The sequence below is a fragment of the Mustela lutreola genome, chromosome 2, assembly GCF_030435805.1.
Source record: "Mustela lutreola isolate mMusLut2 chromosome 2, mMusLut2.pri, whole genome shotgun sequence".
Lineage (NCBI taxonomy): Eukaryota > Metazoa > Chordata > Mammalia > Carnivora > Mustelidae > Mustela > Mustela lutreola.
This window is the reverse complement of record NC_081291.1, coordinates 17,513,696-17,540,828: the sequence shown is the minus strand read 5'-3', so window position 1 is coordinate 17,540,828 and position 27,133 is coordinate 17,513,696. Positions and strand designations below refer to the sequence as shown.

General features: G+C 52.2%; 1 protein-coding gene across 1 annotated transcript; it reads right to left on the bottom strand.

The window, feature by feature from the left end:
* Positions 1–145: 145 nt before the first annotated feature.
* On the bottom strand, positions 146–25,268 carry PTPN23 (protein tyrosine phosphatase non-receptor type 23). The gene is made up of 25 exons (XM_059160747.1): positions 25,097–25,268; positions 16,622–16,696; positions 8,853–8,980; positions 8,519–8,595; positions 7,770–7,819; positions 7,493–7,624; positions 7,180–7,260; positions 6,954–7,085; positions 6,813–6,860; positions 6,359–6,415; positions 6,169–6,227; positions 5,987–6,066; positions 5,748–5,862; positions 5,591–5,656; positions 5,037–5,182; positions 4,482–4,793; positions 4,239–4,393; positions 3,991–4,142; positions 3,723–3,902; positions 1,868–3,635; positions 1,606–1,790; positions 1,389–1,493; positions 1,171–1,309; positions 951–1,064; positions 146–873 (listed from the first exon to the last, which is right to left on the bottom strand). Exons 1-25 carry the CDS (start codon positions 25,178–25,180, stop codon positions 394–396), a joined length of 4,920 nt encoding a protein of 1,639 aa, XP_059016730.1. The 5' UTR covers positions 25,181–25,268; the 3' UTR covers positions 146–393.
* Between the last annotated feature and the right edge of the window lie 1,865 nt (positions 25,269–27,133).

Here is a 27,133-nt window from a genome sequence, read left to right as displayed (position 1 = left end):
TTCACCCTTCAGAGGTGTGGAAGCCAAGGGTGGCTCCGTGGTCCTCCTACGACCTGGCCACATCCAAGCTCACTAACGGCACCACATTTCAGGCAGTGCTGCTGAGGCTCCAGGTACCCCACCTAAGGCAGCAACAGGCAGATGCTGGCCACAGAACAGGTTGGTTTATTACTTTAATAGCAAAGAGCTGAAAAAATGTCAGGTCCCACAAAGGAGCAGAACCTAACCCAAGGCCCGCAAGGCATCTCCACCCCACAGGGGTGCGGGCTGGGCCAGGCAGGGCTGAAGGCAGCAGGAATGGGAACAAGAGACCAGGCCCACTGGAGAGGCCCTGCTAGGGTGGGCAGCCTGGTGCGGGAGATGTAGTGTAAGGACGGAGCAGGCAAAGCCTATTCAGGTCTTGTTAAGTGTCCAGAGTGGATCCAGAAGGCTGAGGGGGTCATCAGTGGCCCGGGCAGCCCTGAGACCCTGACCATTATGGGCTTGCAGAAAGTTCTGCTTGCTCATCCGCTGCTTTCCTCGCAAGGAGTTGTCCAGAGAAAAGGCCTCGGGAGTTAGGGAGGCCAACAGCTCGAGGGAGGAGGAGGGGGGCCCCAGGCTGGGGGCCTCAGGTACTGGTTGTTCCTCCTCAGGCTGGGGGGCCTCGGGCTGGGGTGAAGAGAGGGGGGGTGGGGAGGAGGGCGGGAGCTGAGTGGACTCTGGGAGGCTGGCTGGTGGCAGGCCCGGGGGCTCTACGGGGCCTGGGATGCTGGCAGCCGGAGAATCCAGGGCCCCAGGAGGCCGGATGCTGAGCTTGGCAATGGTAGCCTGGATGGAGCTGATGGGCACGTCCCCACCGAGGACCAGGTCCTGGGAGTCCTGAGGAAGGTGGTTCTGGGAAGACAGAAGTGGGTGAAGACCAATCTGCAAGGCTGGGGCGCGCCTGCCAGCCCCAGGGGCTCCTTCCTCACCTTCTGGCTGACGCTGGTGCCGGCCGACGGTCTGCCCGGAGGAGGCACACCATGGCGCTGCAGGACCTGCTCCACATGTCTCACCACTGCCTCGTGGCAGAACCTGAGGTGCAGCTGGAGAGGGCCCTCGGCTCAGTCAGCAGGGCAGGGTCTCACCGCCCAGGGCGGAGGGCCCCTCCCCGGCCCCATCCCACCCACCCCCTTCGCCCCCAACCCTTACTTTCTCCTGCAGCATGTGTTTCCTCTGCTGCCGCATGCGCCGCACCAGCCGAGGCAGCTCGGGGATCCCATTCCCAGCCTCCACCTCCTGCACGGCGGCGTAGAGCAGCGCGAAGGCTCCCGTGCGGCCCACCCCCGAGCTGCGGCAGGAAGGGGGTGTAAGCGGGGTCCAGGGCTGAGGTGCCGCGGGGCACGCAGCCGCTGCCCATGGGGCCATACCTGCAGTGCACGACGACGGGCGTGTGCAGTGGCCGCTGGTGCAGGCAGTGCGCATGCACCTCCTGGATGAAGCGCAGCAGGTTGCTGGGGCTGTCCGGCAGGCCCCTACGGGTGCAGGCAGGACCCGTGAGCCCGAGCTCAGCAGCTGCCCCTGTAGTGCCCGCGCCAGAGCCTGAGCTGCCCGAGCCCCCCGCCCGCCCAGGGACAGCAGACGCACAGCTCAGGCCAAGTGGGGAAGTGGAGGTGCACGAGCGAGCGCTTGAGGCTCTGGTCCCGGAACTGCAGGCTCAGCACGCGCTCCACATGGGTCTCCGTGGCCCGAACGCTGCTTAGGGCCAGGCTCAGGGCACCGTGCACCATGGGCTGGCCCCTCTCGGTGGGGAAGTAGCGTGCCACCTTTTGCTGAAGAAACAGGCAAGGCAGTAAAGGCTGCTCTGCCAGGACCCCTCCCAGGCGCTCCCCTCCCCTCGCCCTCTCACCTTCTCCATCTCTGCCTCAGACACCAGCATGACAATGACCGACACCTTTTGCTCATGCACCATGAGCCAGAAGTCTGCGGCTGTACCAGGCAGCGGCGCCTGGGTGGCCACCAAAGGCGGGCAGTAGGGTGAGAGCCCTTCCACACGGCTGGCGTTGATGTAGTCGTCCTTACCCGAGCGCAGCACCACGCGGTTACTGTCGTAGGGCATGACATCCTGGTGCCGGTTCTTCAGGGAGTAGCAGCGGGCAATGGCAATGGACCGGCCACGGGCGTCGTGTTCCTGGGCATCCTGCAGCTCTCGCCACATGGCGTCCAGGGCCGCTGCGTCCCCCAGCTGGCCTCGAAAGGCCTCCAGCTCCCGCTGCAACTGCTGCAGCCTCTCGGGGTGCTCGTAGGGGTCCCTCTCAATCAGCCGCAGGGCTTGTGGGCGGCGGCCCTCGGCCGCGTCCACCTTTGTAGGCTGCAGCAGGGGCTGCCCACCCCCAGGGGGCTGCGTGCCTCCGTGCTGACTCTCCGGGCTGGAGGATAACAGGTCTGCGGCCGCAGTGCCCCGGCGCGCACATGGGGGCGGCTCTGCAGCAGGGGGCCGAGGTGGCACCGGGCCAGGCCCTGGTGACGGGGCAGGTGAAGGCACCAGATGGGGGTTGGGGGTGGGCTGGCCAGCAGGTGAGGGACCCCGGATGGAGAGAGGGGCCGCCTGGGGGCCCAGGGGCCTGGGGGAAGGGGCAGGACCATATGCCAGGGTGGGATGGGGAGACTGAGGTGGACCAGGGGTGGGGAAGGGCAGAGCCCCTGAGTGGGGGGGCAGAGGGTCCTGAGAGGGGCCCGGGTAGAGGGGTGTGTGCAGGGGTGGTGTTGGCTGTCCCAGGACACCAGATTGAGGGGCAAAAGGGTAGGGAGCTTGAGGGGGGACCCGCCCTGGAGCCGGGGGTGGGAAGAGGTTTGGATGCTGGAGTGGAAGGGGCTGCTGGGGGGGCTGGGGCCCAAATGCCACTCCTGCGGGATGAGGCTGGGGCCCAACCCTAGGGGCTGGAAAACCTGGGGGAATCCCAGGAGGAAAGTGGTGCTGGGTTGGGGGAGCTGTGAGGGGCGGCTTGGCTCCCATAGGGTAGGTGTAGGGTGCGGGCAGTAGTTGCGGCTGTGGTGGGGGCACCGGGAAGCAGGGCTGGGGAGGAACAGGGCTGGGGTTTGGCCGTGGTGCGGTGTGGCTGGAGATGGGGGCCTGCACACTATCTACAGTGGTGGTGGCTGGCCGAACCCCCATGGCCATCTCAGGGCCTGAGAACTGGGGAGGTGGGGCTGAGGGCAGACCTGCAACTGGCGGGGGGGGGCCTACACCCCTATAGGGACTGCTCACCACACCATGCTGTGGGGAGGACCGGGGGACAAGGCCCAACTCCGGTGCGTAGGCAGGGGCTGAGTAGAGGGCAGGTCCAGGGGCGATGGCCATTGCAGGGTGGCCTGGGACCTGGGGGGCCCTGGGCTGCAACACCTGGCTGGGGCCTGAGTAGGTACAAGGAGGAACGGGACCTGAGAGATAGTGGGGTGCTGGGCCCACAGAACTGGGGAAGGGGCTGGGAGGAAAGTGGAGTGGGGTAGCAGTTCCCAAGTAGGTTTCCGGTGGCCGTGGGCCGGCCACCATGTCAGGGGGCAGGCTGCGCAGCTCCTCGGGCAGGTCTCCTGTCTCCGCTGCCTCCCCCTCTTCCCTCCGGGACAGTAGTGGCTTCGGGGCCGTGGGCCGTGGGGGCGGCTTCTTCTTTAGCTCCCTGCGGGACAAGGTCAGGAAGGAGTGGAGCCAGACTGCCATTGGGGAGCCTGGGTCTGGGCTGGAGCTGCCCCAAGGCCACACCCACCTGTCCAGGAGCTGCTGGCGCGCAGCCTCACGGGCCTGGCAGGTGGACTGCGCCCGCTCCAAGAGAGCAGCCACCTTGCTCTCCAGGTCCGCGTAGAAGTCCTTGCCCTCCTGGGACTTCTTCATCAGGTCCTCATAGGCTTCGTAGGAGGCCACCAGGGTCTGGAGTGTAGAGTTCCACCTGGTGGGCAGAGAGGCCAGCGGCAAGTGAGGAGTGGAGCCGGGCTCCGGGCGGGAGTCTGGGCTGCAGTGCGGGGCTAGACACTGACTTTTGGTCCAGCTCACTGAGCACCCGCCGCACGGCCGCATACTGCACGTTGGCCTCGGTCAGTGCCCGGAGGACGTTGTCCTGGGCCGCCAGGTTCTGCTCCAGGTACACCCGCAGCTGGTCATACTTCTTCAGCTGCTCCTCAAACAGCTTCTGAGGAAGGGGGTTGGGGCGTAGGGGACACTCAGGGCCGCACTGCTTCAGGGGGCAGCCCAGCATCAGAGACCGGCCCCGCCTCGCCAGCCCCACCTTCATCTCTGAGTGGTCGGCAGTAACCAGCGAGGCCGTGATATCATCCTTCTGGATCAGCTCCCGCAGCTGCTGCTCCAGGGACACACGCTGGTCCCGCATCTCCTGCACCTTGGCCAGGATACGCTTCAGGTTCTGCAGCACAGCCTTGTCCTCTGCGAGCAGCAGTGGTCGGTGAGACCAGAGGCTCCAGCTCCACATCCCTCCCCAGGGGCACAGGATGGGGGGGTGCAGGGGGCTCACCCGGGGTGAGGGCTGGCGTGGGCAGGGCAGCCCGGACCTGGTCCAGCGGCCCACTGAGCAGGCGCAGGTTGCCCACGTGCAGATTCATGGCCCGGTGCAACTCGCTGTTGGTGAAGGAGGCCTTCTCGTGGACCTCCATGTACTTAGCCCAGTCGCGCCTCACCTCAGACAGCTCTGCCTTGGAGCCCGCCGGGCTGGCCCCGGCCTGGCCCAGGGCCTCCTGCAGCTTCTGCTCAAGCAGCTCGTCCTCCTCCAGCAGCTCCCTGATGTCCTTCAGGGAGGCTTCCACATCCGTGAACACACCTGACAGCGCTGGGGGGCGTTTGCAGGAGAGGAAGAGCTCCTGAGGCAGCCACACCAGGCACCCACCTTGCACCCATCCCCAAGGAGACACAACTACCCACACGGTCAAGGGCTGGTGTGCGGCCCCAGGCTCGCTAAGCAGGACAGATGGGAGCATGAGGGTGGGTGCCTGCACAACCTCCGTCCTCAGTGAACACCAGAAGGCCGCCGCAGAGGACTTCCGCCACCCAAGTGCTTCTCCCCCTTGCTCACCTTGCATGGACTGCACAAGGTTCCTGACAGTATCAGGCCGGACACTGAGAGCTGCGCACTTCTCCATGAGCTGGGGCGGGATGTGGTTGTACGCATCAAGGTTGTCCACAGTCTCAGGGTCCAGCTGCATTGAATCCATGAACTGACTGGGGGGGTGGGGATGGGCAACAGGACCAGGTGGGCACCGACCCAATTTTCCCTCCTCTCATGAGGGTAAGCCCCACCACTGAAACCCAGGTCTGAGGTCCTAGCAGAGGCAAATCAGCATCCTGACCTCCACCACTGAAGGTCTGGCCTAGCCCCACAGAACACACCTGGGGCACTGCTGAAAACAATGGGACACAGGAACACTGCCCTCCCAAGCCAGGTGACTGTTCCCCTATAAATCTGGTACCCAAGACCATGTGCAGGAAGGGGAAGGCTAGGCAACCTGATGCAAGAAGACATTCACTCTTCCTCTCCCCGTTGCAAGCAGCACTAGAGACCCTGCAGAGGTGCACCGCATCCCCACGCCCCCCACCCCCGGCGCCTCCCACCTCCAGCTCCGCACTCACTCCAGGACCTCATTCTTGTCCTCAATCTTGGCCATCATCTCCCGAAGCAGCTTGGCCTTCTCCTCACTGCCAAAGTGACAAAGCAGGTGTTGGAAGCTAGGTCTCGAGACCGCCCAACCCCATCTGTGCTAAGAACAGGTCAGCTCCTCCCACCCACCTGTAGAGCGACGAGGCTTCGTGAGCAGCCATAGGTACCAGTTTGGCAAAGATGTCAGGGCCTGTAACAGCAGGGTCTGTGGGGTTCACTGGTAAGGGCTTCACCAAGGGGGCGCCTGGGAGGAAGAGGAAAAACGGTGGAAACCAGGCCCACACAAGCCTTGAGTCGGCCTCTATTCTATACTCCTGCCTTCACGACCCCCCCCCCCCCCAATCCTCAGCCTTCCCTCAGCTCCAGACCTTTTACAGGCTGAAGGGTGTCCAGTGCTGGGACAGCCTCGTGGTAGATGAAGTCATTGTCCTTTTTGGCAGAATTGTACCTGGGGTCAGAGGGGGCAGTGGGGAGTCCAACAATTAGGCCACCCACTCAGCTACTTGAGAGCTGAGCCCCCCGCCCCCCTCCTTCCCAGCCCAAGACTCACTTTCCCCCAATGACGTCCATAGCAAAGCGCAGTGCGTCCTGCACGGTGTCAGGCTGGCCCTGGAGGAAACGGATGGGAGGGGACTCAGCCCCAATCAAAGCCAGTGCTAGCACAATCCTCGGCCCCCCGCAGGCTCACTCCAGGTTCTCTCGGGGCTCTGAGGGCCAGCCAGGCTCTTCCTCAGCTTTACCTTGGCCAACTTGATGGCTTCATTGAGCTTGTCCAGGGCACTCTGGAAATATGCGACCTGTGGGGGGGCAGTAGGCAGAGCCTGGTGCATCCTTCCCTCCTCCTACAACCCCACTAAGCTCTGCCTGCTCATGAGGTGACCCACTAGAAGACCAAAAGCTTGAGGAAGCAGCCAGGTGTCAGCCCAACCAACAGCACGGAGTCTGGCAGGCCAGCTGGCTCCACTTTACAGCTAGCCCGCCCCCACCAACCCATCCCCACCTCAGTCCCCTGGGGACAAAGGTGAAGCAGGTAGGACAACACAAAAGAAACACCAGGCCTGCAGCTGGGGGGGGTGGCCAAGGATGTGGGGGTGAGGAGAGCCTCCCCATCCTCTGCCATGGAAGGGAGCCCTCTAGCACCTTGTGAACAAGGATGGAATCAGTCCGAACCCCTCCTCGCCACAGCTCACTCACCCGCTCCCCAAACTTCTGCTGCTCCTCCGCCTGCTTCCCCATGTGCAGCTGGGGGCAGAAAGAAGAGACTCTTACTTCCCAAGCGGTGCCCGCCCCGCCCAGCCCTGCCCCACCCCGCCCCAGTGGTCACGGTGCTCGCACATGAGCCACAGCTGCAAAGTAGTAGATCTTCATCTGGACAAGCTTCTTCCAGTCCTTCTGGATCCGGCCCAGCAGTGAGGCGGTGTCGGGGTTCTCCAAGGCCCGGCATGCCTCCTTGTAGTAATCTACTACCTGGGGGCCAGGATGGGGTTGTGAGTGGGAGTCAGGAGTAAACTAAAGGCCTGCTCTCAGTCCCTTAAGGGCCACCATCCACCCCCGCCCCTACCTGTGCACTGATGCGGGCCACCAGAAAGCTCTTCCTGTTGTCCAACATTGACTTCTCCAGAAGGCACTCCTGAGCCTGGCCCTGGGCCAACAAATGCAGAGATCTTACTCTTCCCACCAGGGGAACCAGAGAACCCTGTCCTCTCCTCCCACCTTCCCGCCTCCAAGAAGCACCCTCCTGCTCTGACCAACGTGCAGCTCAAATGATCAAAACCACGTCCCCACTGCCATGTGCACAGGGCCGGGTCCAGGATCCGGCGCTGGCTGTCCCCTCCCCTGGACAGAACTGGGCCCCGACGAGGGCCCCTCCTCACCAGCATGAGGTTGACGTTGAGAGAGAGGATCTGGCGACTCATGTCCACACTGTAGGCCTGAGGGAAGTGCTCACGCAGGTAGGCAAAGGCGCCTGCTGCACACTGGAAATGCGTACAGGAGACCTTCATGCCCTGGGAGGGAAGAAGAGGACGATGGCCAGAGGCAGAGCCAGAGAGCTGCTCGTGTGTCCACTCCCATGGGACAGGGCACAGACTATGGAGGCGAAGAACACTTAGCCCCACCCTTATGTCTTGTGTCCTGCCCGCCACTCCTCACCTCCTCAGACACCCGCTTGTCCATGGCCCCCAGCATGGAATGCAGCGCCCCTGGGGAGTGAGTCAGAGGACATGGTGTCAGAGCTAGCCTGTGGCTGCTCCGAGTCGCCGCACGCCTCTGTCGAGTGTGAGGCAGGGAAGACAGGGTCTGGGTATTGCGGCAGATGGTCCAAGAACACCCAGAGGGGAAACTCCCAAGTCCAGCCAAGCCCCTCAGTGTCTTGCTCTATCCCAGGCAGACATGGGATGGAGGAAGGAGGAACTCCCGTCCACAGCACTCAGCCCACAGTTCCAGTCTTGAGGCCCCAGGGATGCCTACACAGACAGCACTTGGGACTCCCCAGGCTTCTCCCTTGAGCCACACTGGACCTCAGTGTGGATTGAGTCGCTGGACTCAGCTGGACTAAGTCGTCCGGGCTGATAGCAGGGCTAGTTGAGGCCAGCCTTGTTCTCCCGCCTGGAACAGCCCAAAGCCACTGGGGGGTTAGAGCTGTCCAGTCAAAGAGAGGTCACTGCTCCTGGCCAGAGCACACAGCAGCACCACCACGTGGCAGAAGAGGAGCTTCTCCCCAGCAGTGTGCCCATGGCCCAGGAAAGAGGTGCTAGGAGAGCTATGGGGAAGGCGGTGGAGGGGTCGGAACCCAAGGGTCTTCTGTCCATGAGCCCACTGCCTTTGCGGACTTCTGAGCGGAGATCCTAGGTTGGCAGAGCTGAGAGGCAGGCCCGTGGGGAAAGGGTTAGGCAGCTCACCAAGGTTGTAGAGAATGCAAGCCTGCTCGTATTTGATGTCCTCATGGGCCACAGACTTGCCAGAGAAGATCTCGGTCCTGCAGACATGGCACCCCCATCAAATTAAGGGAAGGAGCTGGCCAAAGCCTTGAGGCCAGGTGAGAGGACCAGCCACCCCAGTTAGGTCAGAGGGAGGCCTAAGGAGACCACACCAAGCCACCCCCGTCCTCTGTGGCAAGGAAAAGGGGAGGGGGCTGAGGAAGGGGAGGGAACATCCCCACCATCCAAACACTGGGCTGGCCCAGGCTCCCTCTGGGCATCCCCCCAGCCCTGCCTGCAGGGCTCCTGTTCTCACCAGGTGACAGGAACGGCGGCCTCCTGGCCCGAGCCCATGGGGACCCGACTCTGCAGGTAGTGAAGCTGGCCCAGGTACTTGCGGAGCACACTGCAGCCCTCAAAGTCCCGTGGGACACGGACAGCATTCTGGGGGGCAGATGGGAGAAGCGGTCCCGCCATCACTTGAGGTAGAGTACAGGCAGGTCTGTCTGCCCACAGAGGCCCCAGGGAGAAATCTGCATCTGAGATAGAGACCGCACACTCCAACGGATCCAGAGAAAGCCCACAGCTAAGGCTGCAGCTGTCTAACCACCGCCCTGCCAGCTGGGGCTAGCTGAGTTGGTCCCACCTTCCTGGAAGGCAGGTCTACAACAGGTATTAAAAATGTTCATGTACCTGACACTGACCCATGGCTCTGTGTCTAGAACATACAGTAAAGAATACGCAGAGAAGCAAATGCTTGATGAGCACACGCAGATATTTATCACAGCATTAGTAACAGGGTCACATACTGCATGCCTCCGAAGTGGACTGTTCAAATAAATTATATCAAGGCCACCCCCAAGAGAGAACACGGCCACAAAGACTGAAGACGAGAGTCTCTATTACGTCTAGATGTTCATATTTATTGAGCCAAAAAAGAAAGGTAACAGATAAGCAGTATAGTTTCATTTATATGAAATTGTATAGATACTGACAGCCAACTAGGTATATAAACAAAGATAAAAGATTCTAGAAGGTTATCCACCAAAACGTTAAGTGAATACCACTGGGTAACAGGGTTTAAGTAACTTCTCCTATTCTATCCATACATATAGAGACATCTGTTTCTTTGTACTATTTACTCATTATATTGAACACTTTCACTTTTTTCCTTTAAAAAATTTTTTTAATTTAAATTAATTAACATATGGTGGATTAGTTTCAGAGGTAGCGATCAGTGACTTATCAGCTGCACACAACACTCAGTACCCATTACATCACGGGCCCTCCTCGATGCTCATCAGCCAGTTACCTCATCCCGCCCAGCCCCCCCCCCACTTTCACTTTTTAATAAAAAACAATAAAGCTATTCTCATTTGGGGGAAATAAAACAAAGCAGATGAACACTGCACTCAAAAAGAAGAACAGACAACATCCTCTCCAAGAAGCAGGTGCACAAAACAAAGAAGGGACGGGCTAGAAGCATTGTGCACACCCTCACCCCACCTGCTGGAGAGAACCACAGCACCCCACTGCCCCCTGGGGACTTCAGCAGCCACTGGGCCCAGCCGAGGGCTGACCAGCACCAGGGCCGACCAGCACCGGCTAGCAGAAATCCTCCTTGGAGGACACCACACTCCACAGCTGGGCTCAAGGCCTCTGCCTGGGATACTCTCAGAAGGAAGGGCCAGGCTACTTCCCCAGTCCGACTTGACAGCACTCCCCGGTGCCTCCAGCGCCTCTCTAAGCAGGAATGTAAACTCCCTCCAGAGCCGCTTCCAGAGGATCCAAAACAAGGATCAGGCATGTTCACGGCCTTACTGCTGCAGGGGGACACATCCCTCAGGCCAGGCCTTCTGGAATCCAGTCACCACCCACTCCCCATCAGAACTGCTGCTAGAACCAAATGCCTCATGGACTTAACATCTTCCTTTAGGCTGACCCATATGTCAAACTGGAGCCACATCCTCATCAGGCGCCTCTCTAAAACAAGAGGGTCCGTGTGTTAGCTACACAGTTTTTTAATATTCACTAAAGCATATAGAGAAAGATTAAAGCAGAAAACATTTGTCTTTGTGCTTCCCAAAACCACCTTTGGGAAACAATGGAAGCAACCCTCCAAGTGACACAACTCCACAGCACTTTTAATCTTTTAATCCGGCCAAGGATGAACCCCCCCCCAACCCTTCCACCCCCCGGCCGGGCTCTGCATGGGGAGCACTAGGCAGAACTGGAGGGGCTGAGCCAACAGCAGAGAGGAAAGGAAGCTGAGACCGTACCACTCCCACCACCCCGCTCCTGCCAGTAAACCCTTCACCGCCTGCCAGCTTTATGCCCTATAAATCAAGAACTGATCTGAGTTGCAGCCGGAAGGTCTTCTTAGAGACAACTCTTCCAGCCCCTGCTTTAGAGATGAGGATACTGAGGCCAGATCACCAAAAGAGCATCTCCTACAGCTCCCCAAACTTTATCTGCCTTCCATTTCCAGGGGGCGCCTGGGTAGGTCAGTTGGTTGAGCATCAGACTATCAGACTCTTGGTTTCCGCTCAGATCAAGATCTCAGGGTTGTGAGATCGAGTCCCGCATTGGGCTCTGTGCTCAGGGCAGAGTCTGCTTGAGATTCTCCCTCTGGCCCTCCCCAATCTTAAGCTCGAGCTCACTCTCTTTTGCTCCTGCCCTGCTCATGCATGCATGTTCTCTCTCTCCCTCTCAAATAAATAAATACGTCTTAAAAAAAAAAAAAAAAAGAAAAAAAGATCTGCAATGGACTCCTGTGTAGCTCCCTTAATTGGAGCCTTCCACTGTAGAAGGCCAATTTTTCCAAAATAAAATAAGCCACCTGGCACTTGGCCTTGGTAACGCTGTCTCCGCAATGCTGTAGGTAGTACCTCGGTTCCTCGCCTGAGAACTGAGCCTGCGTCAGCTCTTCTAGCTCTGGTTCCCACACCCGCTGCCCCACTGTGTCTTTGATGAGCCACCATGTGCACGGCTGGGACCATACCACCTCTGGAGGCAAAGGGAGGCGTCAGTAAGTCACGTGGAAGCAGGAAGGCCTCACCCCAAACTGCCAGATGAAAGCCCCACTCTAGTATCACGCTTCCCGGATCCATCCATCATGACGCTTCTCTTTTACTGGGCACCTTGTTGCTTTTCTACCCCCCAGCCCCAGGAAAATGAACTCAAATACTATCGGAAAAAAACAATTAACAAAATAAATTGCTCAGGGCACCTGACTGGCTCAGTCAAAGGAGTGTGCAACTCTTGATCCTGGGGTCATGAGTATGAACCTCACAGTGGATGCAGAGATTAATTAAAAAACAAAACAAATTGCTCAACTGCTTTTCTCCACACTAACTGTAACAGGTGGAAAATATAAAAGGGGAGGGACACTTAACGATAGCAACAACAATTAAAAAAAAAAGTCTAGGAGCACCTGGGTGGCTCAGTTGTTAAGCATCTGCCTTTGCTTGGGTCACGATCCCGGGGTCCTGAGATGGAGCCCCGGATCGGGCTCCCAGCTTTTCCCTCTGCCTGCCACTCCCCCTGCTTGTGCCTGCAGTCTCTCTTGCTCTCTGTGTCAAATGAATAAAACCTTTAATTTTTAAAAAAATGCTTTATGGCTAAAAAATGCTAGCTGAGCTTTCAGTGAATTTCAGTGAATTGTAAACTTTTTGCTGGTGGAGGGTCTTGCCACCATACTGATGAATGATCAAGGTCGTGGTCGCAGGCAGCTGTGGCAATTTCTTAAGTATGGTAAGTGAAGTCTGCCTGTGGATTTGCTCTTTTACAAATGATTTCTCTGGAGCATGTGATGCTGTTTGAGAACATTTTACCCACAGCAGAGCTTCTTTCAAAATTGGAGTCCGGGGCGCCTGGGTGGCTCAGGTCATGATCTCTGGGTCCTGGGATCGAGTCCCGCATCGGGCTCTCTGCTCAGCAGGGAGCCTGCTTCCTCCTCTCTCTCTCTCTCTCTCTGCCTGTCTCTCTGCCTACTTGTGATCTCTCTCTGTCAAATAAATAAATAAAATCTTAAAAAAAAAAAATTGGAGTCCGTCTTCTCAAATTGTGCTGCTACTTCATCAATGCAGTTTACATGACACTCTAAATCCTTTGTCATTTCAACAACTTCACAGCACCTTCACCAGGAACAAAATCTAGCACAAGAGACCACTTTTCTTTGCTCATCCATAAGAATCTGGTCAAATTTTATCATGAGATTGCAGCAACTTAGTCCTATCTTCAGACTCCACTTCTAGTTCAAGTTCTCTTGCTGTTTTTACCGCACTGTGGTAACTTTCTCCACTGAACTCAGGAATCCCTGAAAGTCCTCCATGAGGGCTGGAACGCACTTTTTCCAAACTCCTATTCATGTTGACAACCTCCTCCCATAAATCGCCATTGTTCTTAATGGCATCTAAAATGATGAATTGTTTCCAAAAGGTATTCAACTGAATTTACCTAGATCAGAGGAATCATCATCTATGCAGCTACAGTCTTATGAAATGCATTTTTTAAGGAATAAGCCTGAAAGCCAAAATGAGCTGCAGAATGGATGTTGGTTAACAGGCATGGAAACATTTCCATCAGCGCTCTTGGGTGACCATGTACACTGTCAATGAGCAGTCATATCTTGAAAGGAATCTTTTCTTCCTGAGCGGTGGGTCTTAACAGAAGCCTTAAAATATTTAGTAAACTAAGGGGCACCTGGGTTGTTCCGTGGGTTAAAGCCTCTGCCTTCAGCTCAGGTCATGATCTCAGGGTCCTGGGATCCAACCCCGAATCGGGCTCTCTGCTCAGCAGGGAGCCTGCTTCCCCCCCCTCTCTCTGCCTGCCTCTCTGCCTACTTGTGATCTCTCTCTCTGTCAAATAAGTAAATAAAATCTTTAAAAAAAAAATTTAGCAAACTACATTGTAAACACATATACTGCCATCTGGACTTTGTTGTTCCATTTCCAGAGCATAGGCGGAGTAGAATTAGCATAATTCTTCAGGGCCCTAGGATTTTCAGAACAGTAAATGAGCACTGGCTTCAACTTTACAGTCACTAGCTGCAAGAGAGTCAGCCAGTCTTTTGAAGCTCTGAAGCCAGGCACTGACTTCATCTCCAGCTATGAAAGTCCTGGATGGCACTTTCTGGTATGAAAGGTGGATTCTCCACACTGAAAGTCTGCTGTGCAGTGCAGCCACCTTCAAAAATTATCTTCTAGATCCCCTGCTGCAGCTTCTCCATCAGCACCTGCTGCTTCACCCTGTACTCTGTTTTATTTTGTTTTCACAGATTTTATATATTTGTTTATTTATTTGAGAGAGACAGAGAGAGAACAAGCAGGGGGAGGGACTCGATCCCAGGACCCTGAGATCATGACCTGAGCCGAAGGCAGACACTTTACCATTTGAGCCACCCAGGCGCCCCTCACCTTGTACTTTGATGTTAGGGAGATGGCTTCTTTCCTTAAACCTCATGAACCAACCTCCGCTGGCTTCAGACTTTCCTTCAGCAGCCTCCTCAGCTTTTTGAGCCTTCACAGAATTGAAGAGTCATTGTCTTGCTCTGGGCTAGGTTTTGGCTTAAGGGAATGTTGTGGCTGGTGTGATTTTCTAACAAGATCACTCAAACTTCCTCCACATCAACCACTGCTGATGTGGTTTTGTTACCATTCATGTGCTCACCAGAGTAAAAACTATATTTCCTTCAAGAACTTTTCCTTTGCATTCACAACTGGGCTAACTGATACAACGGCCTATCTTGGATTTCAACCTCTCTTCCTCACTAAGCTTAATCATTTCCAGCTTCTGATTTAAAATGAAAATGTGCAACTCTTCCTTTCACTTGAACACTTAAGAGACTGTTGTAAGGTTACTAACTGGCCTAGTATCAATACTGTTGTTTCACGGCAACAGGAAGACCCAAGGAGAGAGAGAAAGACACGGGAACAGCTGGTTGGTAGAGCAGTCAGAACACCCCCAACATTTACCGATTGAATTTACATGCTTAGATGGGGTTTATGGTGCCCCCAAACCACGGCAATAGCAACCTCAAAAATCACTGACCACAGCTCACCCCAGCAAATATAAAGATGAAAAAGTTTACAATATTGTGAGAATTACCAAAATGTGACAGAGACACACAAAGTGAACAAGTGCTATCAGGAAAATGGAACCAAAAGACTTGCTCCACGAAGGACAGGACAGTCACAAACCTTCAATTTGTAAAAAATACAAACAAAAAAACCAAAAACAAACAAACAAACAAAAACCAAAACACAGTATCTAGGGGCGCCTGGCTGGCTCAGTCAGTGGAGCATACAACTTTTGATCTCAGGGTTGTGGGTTCGAGCCCCACATTGGGTGCAGAGATTACACTAAAAAATAAATAAATAAAAAACACACAGGGGTGCCAGGGTGGCTTGGTCATTAAGCATCTGCCTTTGGCTCAGCTCATGATCCCAGGGTCCAGGGACTGAGCCCCGCATCACGCTCCCTGCTTGGCAGGGAGGCCTGCTTCTCCCTCTCCCACTCCCTCTACTTCCATTCCCTTTCTCACTATCTCTCTCTGTGTCAAATAAATAAATAAAACATTTAAAAAAAACAAAAAGCAAAAAATAAACACATATGGTATCTGTGAAATGCAATAAATCTAAGTCTAGGAGAAAAATGCACAGAAGACACTGGCAAGTCCTAAAAGGATATATAACACATTAACAACTGCGAAACCTTACTATTAACCAAATAACAGAAAATTAAAATTAAATACCCTTTTCACCTAACTGCCAAAACTGCAAAGTAGCAGCAGGAGTAGGGGGTGGAAATGAAAGCAAGTGCATCCTCTTCACCCACTAATTCCTACAGAAACAATCCCAGAAGTGGTCAAGCATGCATGACATGGCTTATACTTACAATGGGGAAAATGGAAATAACCATATGTTTGCTGACACCAGACTGATTAAATCACAGTGCAATGCAATGATCACAGGTTGTTACAAATAATATGGTTCTATGTTCACGGATACAGAAACAAACCCACAATACATTAAACGAAAAAAGTTGACTATGGAGGCTGTATAGGCAGTGTAGGGTCCTACTGTGTTTTTGTTTTTTTAAAGATTTTTATTTATTTATCAGAGAGAGAGAGGGGGAGAGAGCGAGCACAGGCAGACAGAATGGCAGGCAGAGGCAGAGGGAGAAGCAGGCTCCCTGCTGAGCAAGGAGCCCGATGTGGGACTCGATCCCAGGACGCTGGGATCATGACCTGAGCCGAAGGCAGCTGCTTAACCAACTGAGCCACCCAGGCGTCCACCTACTGTGTTTTTATACAGTATACACAGCTGACACTTGAACACTGTAGGGTTCAGGGTGCTGATCCCCCAAGCAGTCAAAATTCACTATAATTTTTGACTTCCCCAAAACTTAACCACTAATAAGCCTACTGCTAGCTAGAAGCCTTAGTGGTAACATGGTCAGTTAACACATATTTTTTATGTTATACGCATTATATATTGCATTCTTATAATAAAGCTAGAGAAAAGGAAATGTTAAAGAAATCACAAGGAAAATACATTAATAGTACTGTACTATAGAAAACCTGCATATAAATGGACCCATGCAGTTCAAACCCATGCTGTTCAAGGATCAACTACATATAAAATTATAAAATATATATTCAAAAATTTGCAAGAATTAAGAGTTTTTTGTTGTTGTTGTTGTTGTTTTTGCTTTTAAGCATTTCAAACGTCTCCATTAAGTCAGCTGCTTTAAAGAGAAAAAAATATTAAACTAAAATAAGAACACAGGCGGCGCCTGGGTGGCTCTGTGGGTTAAAGCCTTTGCCTTCGGCTCAGGTCATGATCTCAGGGTCCTGGGATCAAGCCCCTCATCGGGCTCTCTGCTCAGGTGGGAGCCTGCTACGCCCCCCTCACCCTCTCTGCCTGCCTCTCTGCCTACTTGAGATCTCTGTCTGTCAAATAAATAAACAAAATCTTTATAAATAAATAAATAAATAAAATATGAACACAGTTCCAGGTGGCTTCTTTACCTCCCTATCAAACCTGTCCCATTCACAAGTGCGTAAAAGTACTGTTGTCCTACCTGTCTGAGCAACTCCAGCTTCTTCAGTTCCTCATTGTAGGCTTCTGGGTTCTCTCCGTAATTCTTTAGGACAAACTAGAGGGAGGGGGAGAGAGAGAGAATGTAAACCAAGAACACAGAACACTCCCCTGCTCTCACTCCTGCCCTGAGCCCTTAGCAGTCACTAGTCTAGATGCACAACCACGAGCCTATCTCCTGGACCACTGGGAACTTTACCTCAATAACGGGGTAGCACTGAGATGTTGACCATGGGAGCCTCTACCTTTAAGCTAAATGGGAAATACGACTGGACCACCCTATGTGAACATGCTGGCTGGTCTTCATCAGGCTGAGCCCTCTCTGTAAAGTCCAGGACTCTGGCAGCTCAGGAAGCTAGGGAACTTAGCTGGCTGAAACGGGATCCCACTAAGCATCCCAAAAGAGGCCACCAATTCAAGCCTCCCTCAAGGACTGGACCTTGCTGTGTTCTGGGATCACAACCATAATCCTAACCCAACAAAAAATGTAAGCAAGACATACCAAACAAGAGTGGGAGTGCAAAGCCTTCTTCACCAGCTGTCCTGGCTAGGGAAGGGCACTGCAGTACAAATGATTTACATCATCCTCACCTTGAAGAAAGGCCCACAGGTGTGTGAGGGGAATGATCCATATAGGAGAAGGAAAAATCTGTGCTCACATCAGAGAGGGGACTGGCATGCCTGGCCCCAAAGCACTCAACCACCTCAGGAGTGGACTCTCGGAAATGAGCACACTCATCAGTCTGGAGGCATAGCCTGCACCACAAGAGCCCCTGTCCATCTAAGATCAGCGGACTAAGGCCACTGACCAGGAAGCCTGTTGTGGTGCCTGCTGCCAGCGTTAGTAATCTGGGGGCAGGGGGCAGATATACCCATTCCACAAACACTAAGGCACTGATGCCCACCTCACAGGTTCCCTAAGACCCAAAACAAGGTTGTGAAGCAGTGAAGGAAGTCAAAAAGGCTGAATAGAGGTGGCCAGCTCTCTCTAGTAGCACACTCACACAGCGTCTGCGGCCCACTCACCTGCTCTGAGGTTCCTTCCCAGAACCTATGCCACAGAGCTGAGGCATTAAGCATGTGCGAACCCAGGCCATGCGACAGCTCCTACCTGCCTTGGCAGGGAAAGGGAGAGGAGGGACAGGCAGAGGGGAGGCTCCTGCTGAGCTTCTTTCAGCATCAACCAGTCACATTCCCAAACCTCCAATCCTGACCCTCTTCTGTTGGTTTTACCTCCTGCAAGATCCATGTGTTCATAAGCTCTATTCTCACCCCTTCAAATCTACCCCTCACCTAGATGCCAGAGTTCTCTTTCTAGCAAAATCCACTGTCATTCCTAACTTCAAAGCCTTCTGAAACACACACACAACTGGGGGGGGGGGTGGAAACAAAACCCAAACATACTTTTCTCAGGACAGTGAGATTATGAGAAATAACTGAGTTGCAACCTAAAGAGAAAAATCTGGAAAGGATGTGTGACAATGGCTCCCCAAAGCCTCCAAAACCAAAGGTTATTTCCTAGGCACAGAGTTCACGGCTCTTCACAAGCACTCCCAACAGCCTTCAAGGACTGTCTTCTAGCAACTCCTGGGGACCCCCAGCCACCAGGCTTGTGGAATTGCACTCTCAGTTCTCAATACTTGTTCACATGTCCCCTCTTCTCTATTAAGACTCAGCTGAGATGTCACTTCTTTGAATTTCAGCTGCTGCTCTACCTACATTCTAAACATGCCTTCACCAGACTGTGCCTGACATAGTGGCAGGGTCCTGCCAACAACACCCCTCCAACCCCCACCAAGCATCAGAAATGGTAGGGGCCTTACTAGGTATTTTAGATAACTCAGCAAAAGGTTGTGTTTACAGGAAATGCAGAGAATGGATGAACAAACTGAAAATACTAAAAGGAGACACTCAAGAAAATTCCGAAGATGAGACATTTTGCCCAACAGTTAACCTATTCTCTGAAAAAAAAAAAAATCAATGTAATGGGAGTGCGGCTGAACAAGAGACTAGTCTAGATTCTAAAAGATTAAAGAAACAGAACTAAATACAATTTGAGAACCTTGACTGAATCTGAATTTGAGGGGAAGTCATAAAAATACTTCGGGGGGGAGAAGCCTGGCTGGCTCAGTGGGTAGAACATGTGACTCTTGATCTTGGGGCTGTAAGTTGGAACCCCATGCTGGCTGCAGAGATTACTTAAAAATAAAATCTTTAAAAAAATGCTTTGGGGACAATAGGTAAAATTTTAATATATATTATAGTAGAAAATTTTTATGGACTTTCTTACGTGTGATGATAATACGGTCACACAGGAGGATGTGCTGAGATATATACAACTTACTTTCAAAGCTTTGTGGGATATATACATATACACACACATGGGTGTGTGTGTATAAAGACACACAAAACAAGAACACACAAACACAGTGAAATCAAACTCTTTTTCTTTTCTTTTTTTTTTTTTTTAAAGATTTTATTTATTTATTTGAGAGACACAGATAGGGATAGAGAGCATGAGCAAGGGAGGAGAGGGAGAAGCAGGCTCTCTGCTGAGCAGGCTCTCTGCTGAGGTCCTGCTCAATCCCAGGACCCTCGGATCATGACCTGAGTTGAAGGCAGACACTTAACCGATGGAGTCACCCACATGCTCCCCAAAATCAAACTCTTTACAGTTGCAGAGCTCAGAAGAAGAGTCTGCTCAGGATCTGAAGCTCCTGACAGAACCTGAGAAAAGGCCCAGCAGCAAACAGACCTCGGACCCTGCCACCACAGACCAGGAGCAAAAAACTAGAAGGCAACAACAGGACACCAGTGCACCTATACAACCAACAGCAAGTTAGGGTTGAAAGGACCAGAGAACCTCCAGAGCCTAAGCCGGCTCTGGAGCAGCTGGCCATCCTTTCCTGGGGGAACAAAAAGACCTACGGACAGGTCTGTTAACTGAGACCATGTCCGGGATCAAAGCCACTGGGGTGGGGGGCATAAAAAAGGAAAGGAAGGAGTTACAAGCGCAAAATAGTAAGAGAATGGAAAGGCCATCTCCAGAGAGAAAGATCAATATGATGTTAAGACCTCTAATAGGAACTCACATGCATTAATTCTTTTTTAGATTTTTTTTTTTTAATTTCTTTGAGAGAGAGAGAGACATCACAAGTAGGCAGAGAGGCAGGCAGAGAGAGAGAGGGGAGGAAGCAGTCTCCCCGCGGAGCAGAGAGCCCGACGTAGGGCTCAATCCCAGGACCCTGAGATCATGACCTGAGCTGAAGGCAGAGGCTTTAACCCACTGAGCCACCCAGGCACCCCTCACATGCATTAATTCTTGATTCTCACAAGCTTATGCGTTAAGAATAGTTCCATATTACAGGTGAGAAAAATGAGGACCAGATTAGTTATATAATTATTTGTAGCAGCTGAAGCTCACCTAAATTAAGTGGAAGAGATGACCTAAACCAAGAGCTGTCTGATTCCAATGTCTATGCTATTTCCATGATACTACTCTTCTCTTTAACTGAGCAACAAATGGCACAGAATTTTGTATGCAAACATTCATCCTAGGTCCTGCCATTTGTTTACAGATTGTAAAAATGGGAACCAGAGGGGCACCTGGGTGGCTCAGTGGGCTAAAGCCTCTGCCTTCAGCTCAGGTCATGATCCCAGGGTCCTGGGATTGAGCCCCAGGTCAGGCTCTCTGCTTGGTGGGGAGGCTGCTTCCTCCTCTCTCTCTCTGCCTGCCTCTCCACATACTTGAGATCTCTGTCTGTCAAATAAATAAATAAAATCTTTAAAAAACAAAACAAAAAAAAGAACCAGAGATTAGCAATGGCAGTGCTGGAACCCCAAGCCAGGTTTCCTGACTCTTGTCCCAGGGATATTCCATTTGTATCTCTTTCTCTTCTATTAGCATGTTCCCATTCTTCTGTGTCTGTGTCCCCTCACCCCCTGGCCCGCCCCAGGCCATGGGGGTGTTTAGCTTTTGCTCTTAAATTGATACAACATCTTGGAATTCCATGGTGCTAATTAAAGCAATAAGACAAGAAAAAAGAGAATAAAAGGCACACATGTGTTAACATTACCTTTGTTCACCACACACTTATTTTTTTGCCCCACTTGCAGGATTTACTCAAATATGAGGCATTCCTTGGGCTGGTCCATGGAAACACACATAAAACTAAGTCCCACATAGAGGAGTGTTAATAATTACAACATATGCTTTGCTACTGAATTTCAAATGAGATTTATTCAGAGAAAGAAATTATATTGCCCCTTGATGTCAGCAAGCCTAAAACCAAATTACAGGCCAACAGCACTGAGGATGAGAACAAAGTGACCAGAGTGACCCTACACTCAAAAGAATCTCTCCCACATCTCTTCTAACACCACCACCAAGGATAACTCAAGTTACATCTCCTGGCAGGTGCTAGAACTAGACTAGGTCATTCAACCAACACTTGTGAAGCACTCTCCACACACAAGTATTTATTACTTCCCAAGTAAAGGAAAGACTCTGGAGTGAAATGGATACAGGTTTTTGGTGTATGAGACTGAAGTCAGAGAGATGACCTGGACAATGCAAGTCATCTGCTCTTGGAGCCATTCGGCTTTAAAACACAACTGGGCAGACAGGTTTGGTGACTCCAAATCTGTGATAAGAGATAAGCCAGGTCACCATCAGAGGTAACCCATGCTCCCCACTGCTGAGGAGGCAGGGTCCCCTTTTAGGCCCCTGGTTGTCTCATTTTCTTTTCTGTGTGTGTAGCAAGAACTTCAAAGGAGTCGGCTATCGAGAAGAGGGAGAAAAATCCCACAAACCTAAACACCAGGCACTACAAGTGAGTAAGATGAACCATAAGAAGAGGTAGTAAGAGTGAACACTCTGTGCCCCAGGTCAACTGAGCATTAAGACTTGACTGAATTTGGAGGAGTGTGGTACAACAGCTAGACAGCTAAAGGGGCCCAGAGGACGTAGGGTTCAACCTGAATAATGAAGAGGAGGAAAGGAATTCCAGTAAGGACCAGAGCATGAACAATGACCAGATGTGGAAGGAAAAGAGGCTGACAGTTCCTACTGGAGAGGCCTGGGGGAACGAATTAGAGAGAGGCAGGCTGAAGCCAGTGGAGGCAGGCCTTGAATAGTGGGCAGTTTCTCTGGAGAAAGTGGAGATTTAGAGATCAGTCCAGCCAGAGTGGGAGGAGAGGTGAGGCCAAGAAGCTACTCAGTTGGCAGGATGGCTACCACATGATACATCTGCCCTTGAGGAAGAGTTACTATGTGGATCATCAGAAGATAAGCTCCAGGGGTGCCTGGGTGGCTCAGTCTGTTGGGCGTCTCACTTTATCTCAAGTCACGATCCCACAGTCCTGAGATAGAACCCCACATTGGGCTCCCTGCTCGGTGGGAAGCCTGCTTCTCACTCTCCCACTCCCCCTGCTTGTGTTCCCTCTTTTGCTATGTCTTTCTCTCTGTCAAATGAGTAAATAAAATCTTTAAAAAAATAAATAAATAAGATAATCTCCATGAAAGCAGGAATTTTTGTCATTACATACAGCCCTGACTTCCCAGGGCTGGCACATACAGTCACTCAATAGCTATTTGTTCAATAAATGAATCCGAGATGGATGTTAACACCTAAGTCCAAGTGAGCTTGACTTAAGCTCTAGTGTAGTTGATTAAGGGCAGGTGTTTGGGACCGGAGGAGGAAACAACTTCAAATACCAACACTTGTCACCAAATCACTCGGTGATGTAAAGTACAAATCAGCCTTCATCAGCTTCCAGTGAGTCAGCACTCTGGGCTCCACAGCACAGGTAAGAAAGTGCAGAGACAGCAGCATTTTCCCACTCAAAAATTATGTGCGCCCCAGTATCCCAACCTAAAGTTTGGCACTGCAGTTCCAAACCAGCTTGCTGTTCTCCTGGCTCTTATTTCACGTTTCTCCATAACTGAAGGCATGTTCATTAGGAGCAAAACCCAATACTAACCATTAAGAAAGATCTTTTCAACAGTCCAGGCCTTACAAAGAAACAAACCCTTTAGCTCTCTGGAAAACTCCTATTCATCCTTCAAAGCCCACCAAGCCTTCTCTGATGGCCCCTCCTTAGGCTGGTACTTCATACACTGCATATACTCTTCCACTGATACCACCATTTAATTTTTAAACTTTTTTACTAAACTGAACTCCATGAAAGAAAAAAAAAAAAGAACTGTCTCTTATTCATCTGTATTACCAAGGTAATAGTGCTCAATAGGTTGACCTCAACAGAACCCATTTTTACCCCAGTATCCTAAATTAAATTCCACCTCTCAGCTCCAAGTCACTGGTGAAGGTTCCCACAGCTGAGAGAAGGGTAGAAGAGGACAAGCATACGAATGGCAGAAGCAGAGTAGGGGCTCTGGTTGGGGAGAGGAGTCCGGGTCAGGAAGAGTTCCCAGGCTCAAGTGGCTTCTGCAGTCTCCCTCAGGCAGAGTTCTAGAGTACCCTGAGGAAGCCCAGCCTACCCACACACTGCTATTCCTTTTCAGTTGGTTCTTGCAAATACATGCCACAATCTTAACCTATCAAATAAATGGCATATCTTTCCCAACCCCAAAGAAGAGGAAACAAAGAAAAAAACAAAGACTAATCGTGTCTAGGAAATGAAAAGTTTCTTTAGCATTTGAGACCACCTGAGGCTGAACAGCTAATGAGCAACTACTCTCTGGAGGCTCAGAGAGCCTTCCAGAAACTCATTACTCACAAAAAACCCTGTTGGTTAGGTAAGAGTGGCCAGAGTATCAAAGGCTAAGTTCCAACAAAAATATCTCCTAGGATTTTCTGGGCTAAGACTTTATCCACTGGATTTCCATAATTTATGGTCACCATATCTAAATTCCCTCTCAAATGTCATTCAATCATTTGAGAAACACTTTCCTGAATGCCCAACTATGTAGAGGGGACCCCACTAGGCTTTGAGGACAAGGAGATGCTTCTCTGGTCATTTAGAATTGAATAGTTAAAACATAGCACACATACTAACACCGGGAAAAGAATGGAAAAGGGGATTCAGAGAAGAGAAAGATTCATCCAGATGAAAAGGATTAAAGAATGCTTTCGGAAGAGAAAGAACTTAAACTGGGCCTTGAAAGATGGACAGAACCAATATACAGAAATTAAAGAGGGGCCCCACCCCCATCCCACAGGACAAAGAAGAGAGATTTTCTGGGTGCGAGGAATTCCACAACCAAAGGCACAGAAGAGCAAAATACAGAGAATGTTAAGAGAACAGCAAATGGCTGACTGTGAACAGAATCTGTATCAGAGATACACAGATCAAGCATACACTTGGCCGTCAAAAAATACTGAAAGGGCTGGGGCTGGTCAGGGAGAACTCTAAATGGGCTGGGGCTGAATGAGAAAACAAAGGAGTTTTGTTGTGTTTTAGAAAAATTCATCCAACTGAACTTGCCTGAAAGAGCAGATGGAGAGAAGACTGGGAAAGAGCTAACAATATCTGGGAAAGAGCTAACAAAATTCTTGAGGTTTAGATTAAATCTAATTTCCTGTCTTTACAAATGAGTGCCCAAAGAAGTTTAGTTTAATGACGGAATCAAAGGAATTCAATCTGTTACCGGTAGTGTAAAGAGAGGGAGGGAAACCCAGTGCTAGGTGGCCCTCCCCAAGGCTGATGTCTCAGGGGGCACCTGATGCTCATTCCACACGCCTGGCCCCTGTGCCAGCCCCACCTGAGCGCGCCAGAGCTCCCTTGCCTCCATCACCAGACCTGTCTGTCTCCCCCGTCCAACTGAACGCTCAACACAGCAACTGCTAAGGTTTCTCCGGGAGCTACAAGCTCCTCTCCCCTCCAGGAGGTTAAGAAAAGCAGTAACCCTTCCAAAAATGACAAGGAACTGTATCTTTTGGTCCAAGGGGGCTCCCGAACATGGTTCTTCGTAAGAGCCCAGAGACAACTGCACCAACTGTCAGAGAGACCCCAATCGCAGAGGTCAGGCATACCTCTGGCTCCCACCTTCAAAACTCACAAGAGGAGCCACAACCCCTGAGTCCGCCCAGGAGGGTGCTGGACTGACCCCGCACCTAGGGTACAGGTCAACGAAACGGCCAGGGAAGCCCGCCTCTCCCCGCGGGGCGGTCCCGGCCTGGAGCAGAGGCGAGCCGAACTAGGTCCGGAGCGTCACCCCGAGGAAGTGCGGTGCTTCAGTGGGAACCGCAATTGGCCCGGAGCAGAAGTCGGAAAGTCGGTTTCGACGAGACTGTGGGTATTAGCCCCGAGCGGGCGAAGCGGGGACAGGAATGTCTGCGGGGGGTGGGCCAGGCTGAGGAAATCCACCCGAGGCCCCTCCTGGCCTCACCCAACCCCGCGACCAGGGCCTAAGGGAGATGATGGACGCGCAGGGGGCGTCACGCGCTGGCAGACGGCGCTACGCGGGAGAGGTGGGGGCTGTGGGGGAAGTACTTACCTTCTTCACGGCCGGCTGGAAGAGGAAGTCACCAGCCTCCTTCAGGTCCAGCCAGATCATGGGCATGCGGGGTACGGCCTCCATGGCGGCTGGCGCCCGCCGGCCACCGGGCCGCTCCCCTAGCTGCCCCAGCTGCTGCCTCAGCCGTGCGCCCCGCCCCTCCGCGCCGGAAGTCACTTGTCACGCGGGGGATGAAAATTGGCCGCAGGGCCTGCTGGGGGATGCAGTTCCCGCCTGCGCAGTCTTTAGGGCTAGGCGCAGCTCCATTGCGCATGCTCAGTTTCCTCCGCAGGAAGGGCGTGTAGGGCCAATCTCCAGCTCCCCGCGAAAGGGTTTCTGGGAGTGATAGTCTTCCTTCACTAAGCTGAGAAGCCGGTGGCGGCTGGTTTTCTCTTCTGAGGCGGGGAGGGTCTGCGGGCCTGGCATCTGCAGCCGCGCTCGGGCGCTCCGGTGTCAGGGCGGGGAGGGCGTTAGAGACCTCACCCATTAGCTTGTAGTCCCAAGTAGAGTCGAGGAACGTAGAGGACAGGGGCAGGGCGGGTGCTGTGACAGAGATAATGTGACGGGTGGGCCGCCCAAAAGAGGTGATTTGGAAACAGCCCTGAGGGAGGGACCCCCTGGCCAGAGGGAGCCCCGGGCAAGATGGGGCTCAGAAGAAAGCAAAGGGTTTTATCCCAGGTTGCAGAAATTTGGGACAAAGAAGTGACTAGTTAGAGACTAGTGTACTCCGTCCAGCCTGAAAGGCCCGGGGCTGCGTAAGGGACTGAGGTGTCCACTTCTGATGGGAAAAGAACGCCTCGCTAGAGTGTAAAAGCTAAGAGCCATGTGACTTGATGGGCTGGGGTGAATATGTGTGGCCCCGTGAGTACCTAGGATGCCCAGACTGGCGGGGGAACCACAAAATAGAGAAGTTAACCTCTAGAGGGGTGACCTGTAGAGCTGGAATTTTAAAGTCACGTATGTGTGACCCGTCTTTGTAAATAAGATGGAGAATGGTTTGGAGATCCTGAAGGCCAAAGTCGAAGCTGGGAAGCCAGTGAGAATCTTTTTGTAGTCTTCCAGAACACTGGTGATGCTGGGTTGGGGCAGAGGGAGGTAAAAGGTGGGCACATTTGAGAAACATTTTGGAGAAAAAAGTGTCACAGCTTGGGAAGGATGGATGAAGGGGTATGAGAATGTCAAAGATGATTTCCAAGTTTCCATTTGGTACAGTTGGGTGGCTGCAGGAACACTTACTGACGTGAAAACAGGAAGAGCAAAAGCTCAGGTCTGTCTAGTGTTGAGCTCGGAGACATTTAAGAGGAGATGTAAAGGAGAGTCTGGGACGTGTGGTGTCTGGGCTCACAAGAGGGGATTCACCCACAATGCCGGACCCAGTTTGACCCCAAATCTTGTAAGACTCAGTCAAGGGCCTACCTTCATGTCAGCGGGAGTTAGAGCAAAAGAAAATGCAAGCACAGCAGTGTTCCTAATAGTGTTATTCACAGTAGCCAAAAGGTGGAAACAAACCAAATGTCCATCAGTGGATGAGTGGATAAACAAAATGTGGCAAATCCATACCCTGGACTATGACTCAGCTGTAAAAAGGAAGGGAATTTTGACACCTGCTAGGATATCAATGAACTTGAAGGCATTATGTTGAGAAAGAACGGAGAGCAAAAAGGACAAATATTGGGGCACCAATAAATTGGTGCATTAATTCACTAGGGCTGCTGTAACAAAGTATCATAGACTGACTGGCTTTAACAACAGAAATCAATTTTTTCACAATTGCAGAGGCCCCAAGTCTGAGATGAAGGTCTTAGCAAGATTGGTTTCTTCTGAGCCCTCGCTCTGGTTTGTAGATGGGTGTCCTCTACCTGCATCTCCACTTGGTCTTCTCTCTGTGCATGTCTGTTTCTTAATCTAAGACACCAGTCATACTGGACAAGGGCCCACCGTCATGACCCCATGTTAACTTAATTACCTCTTTCTCCAAATACAGCTACACTCTGAGCTACTGGGGGTTAGTACTTGAATATATGAATTTGAGGGAGA

Excerpts from the sequence above, each read along its gene's own strand:
- PTPN23 (XM_059160747.1), bottom strand. The coding sequence starts at position 25,180 with ATGGAGGCCGTACCCCGCATGCCCATGATCTGGCTGGACCTGAAGGAG. Across the intron at positions 6,067-6,168 it reads ATGGACGTCATTGGGGGAAA|GTACAATTCTGCCAAAAAGG; the intron begins GTGAGTCTTGGG and ends CTCTGACCCCAG. Across the intron at positions 5,183-5,590 it reads GACAAGAATGAGGTCCTGGA|TCAGTTCATGGATTCAATGC; the intron begins GTGAGTGCGGAG and ends CCACCCCCCCAG.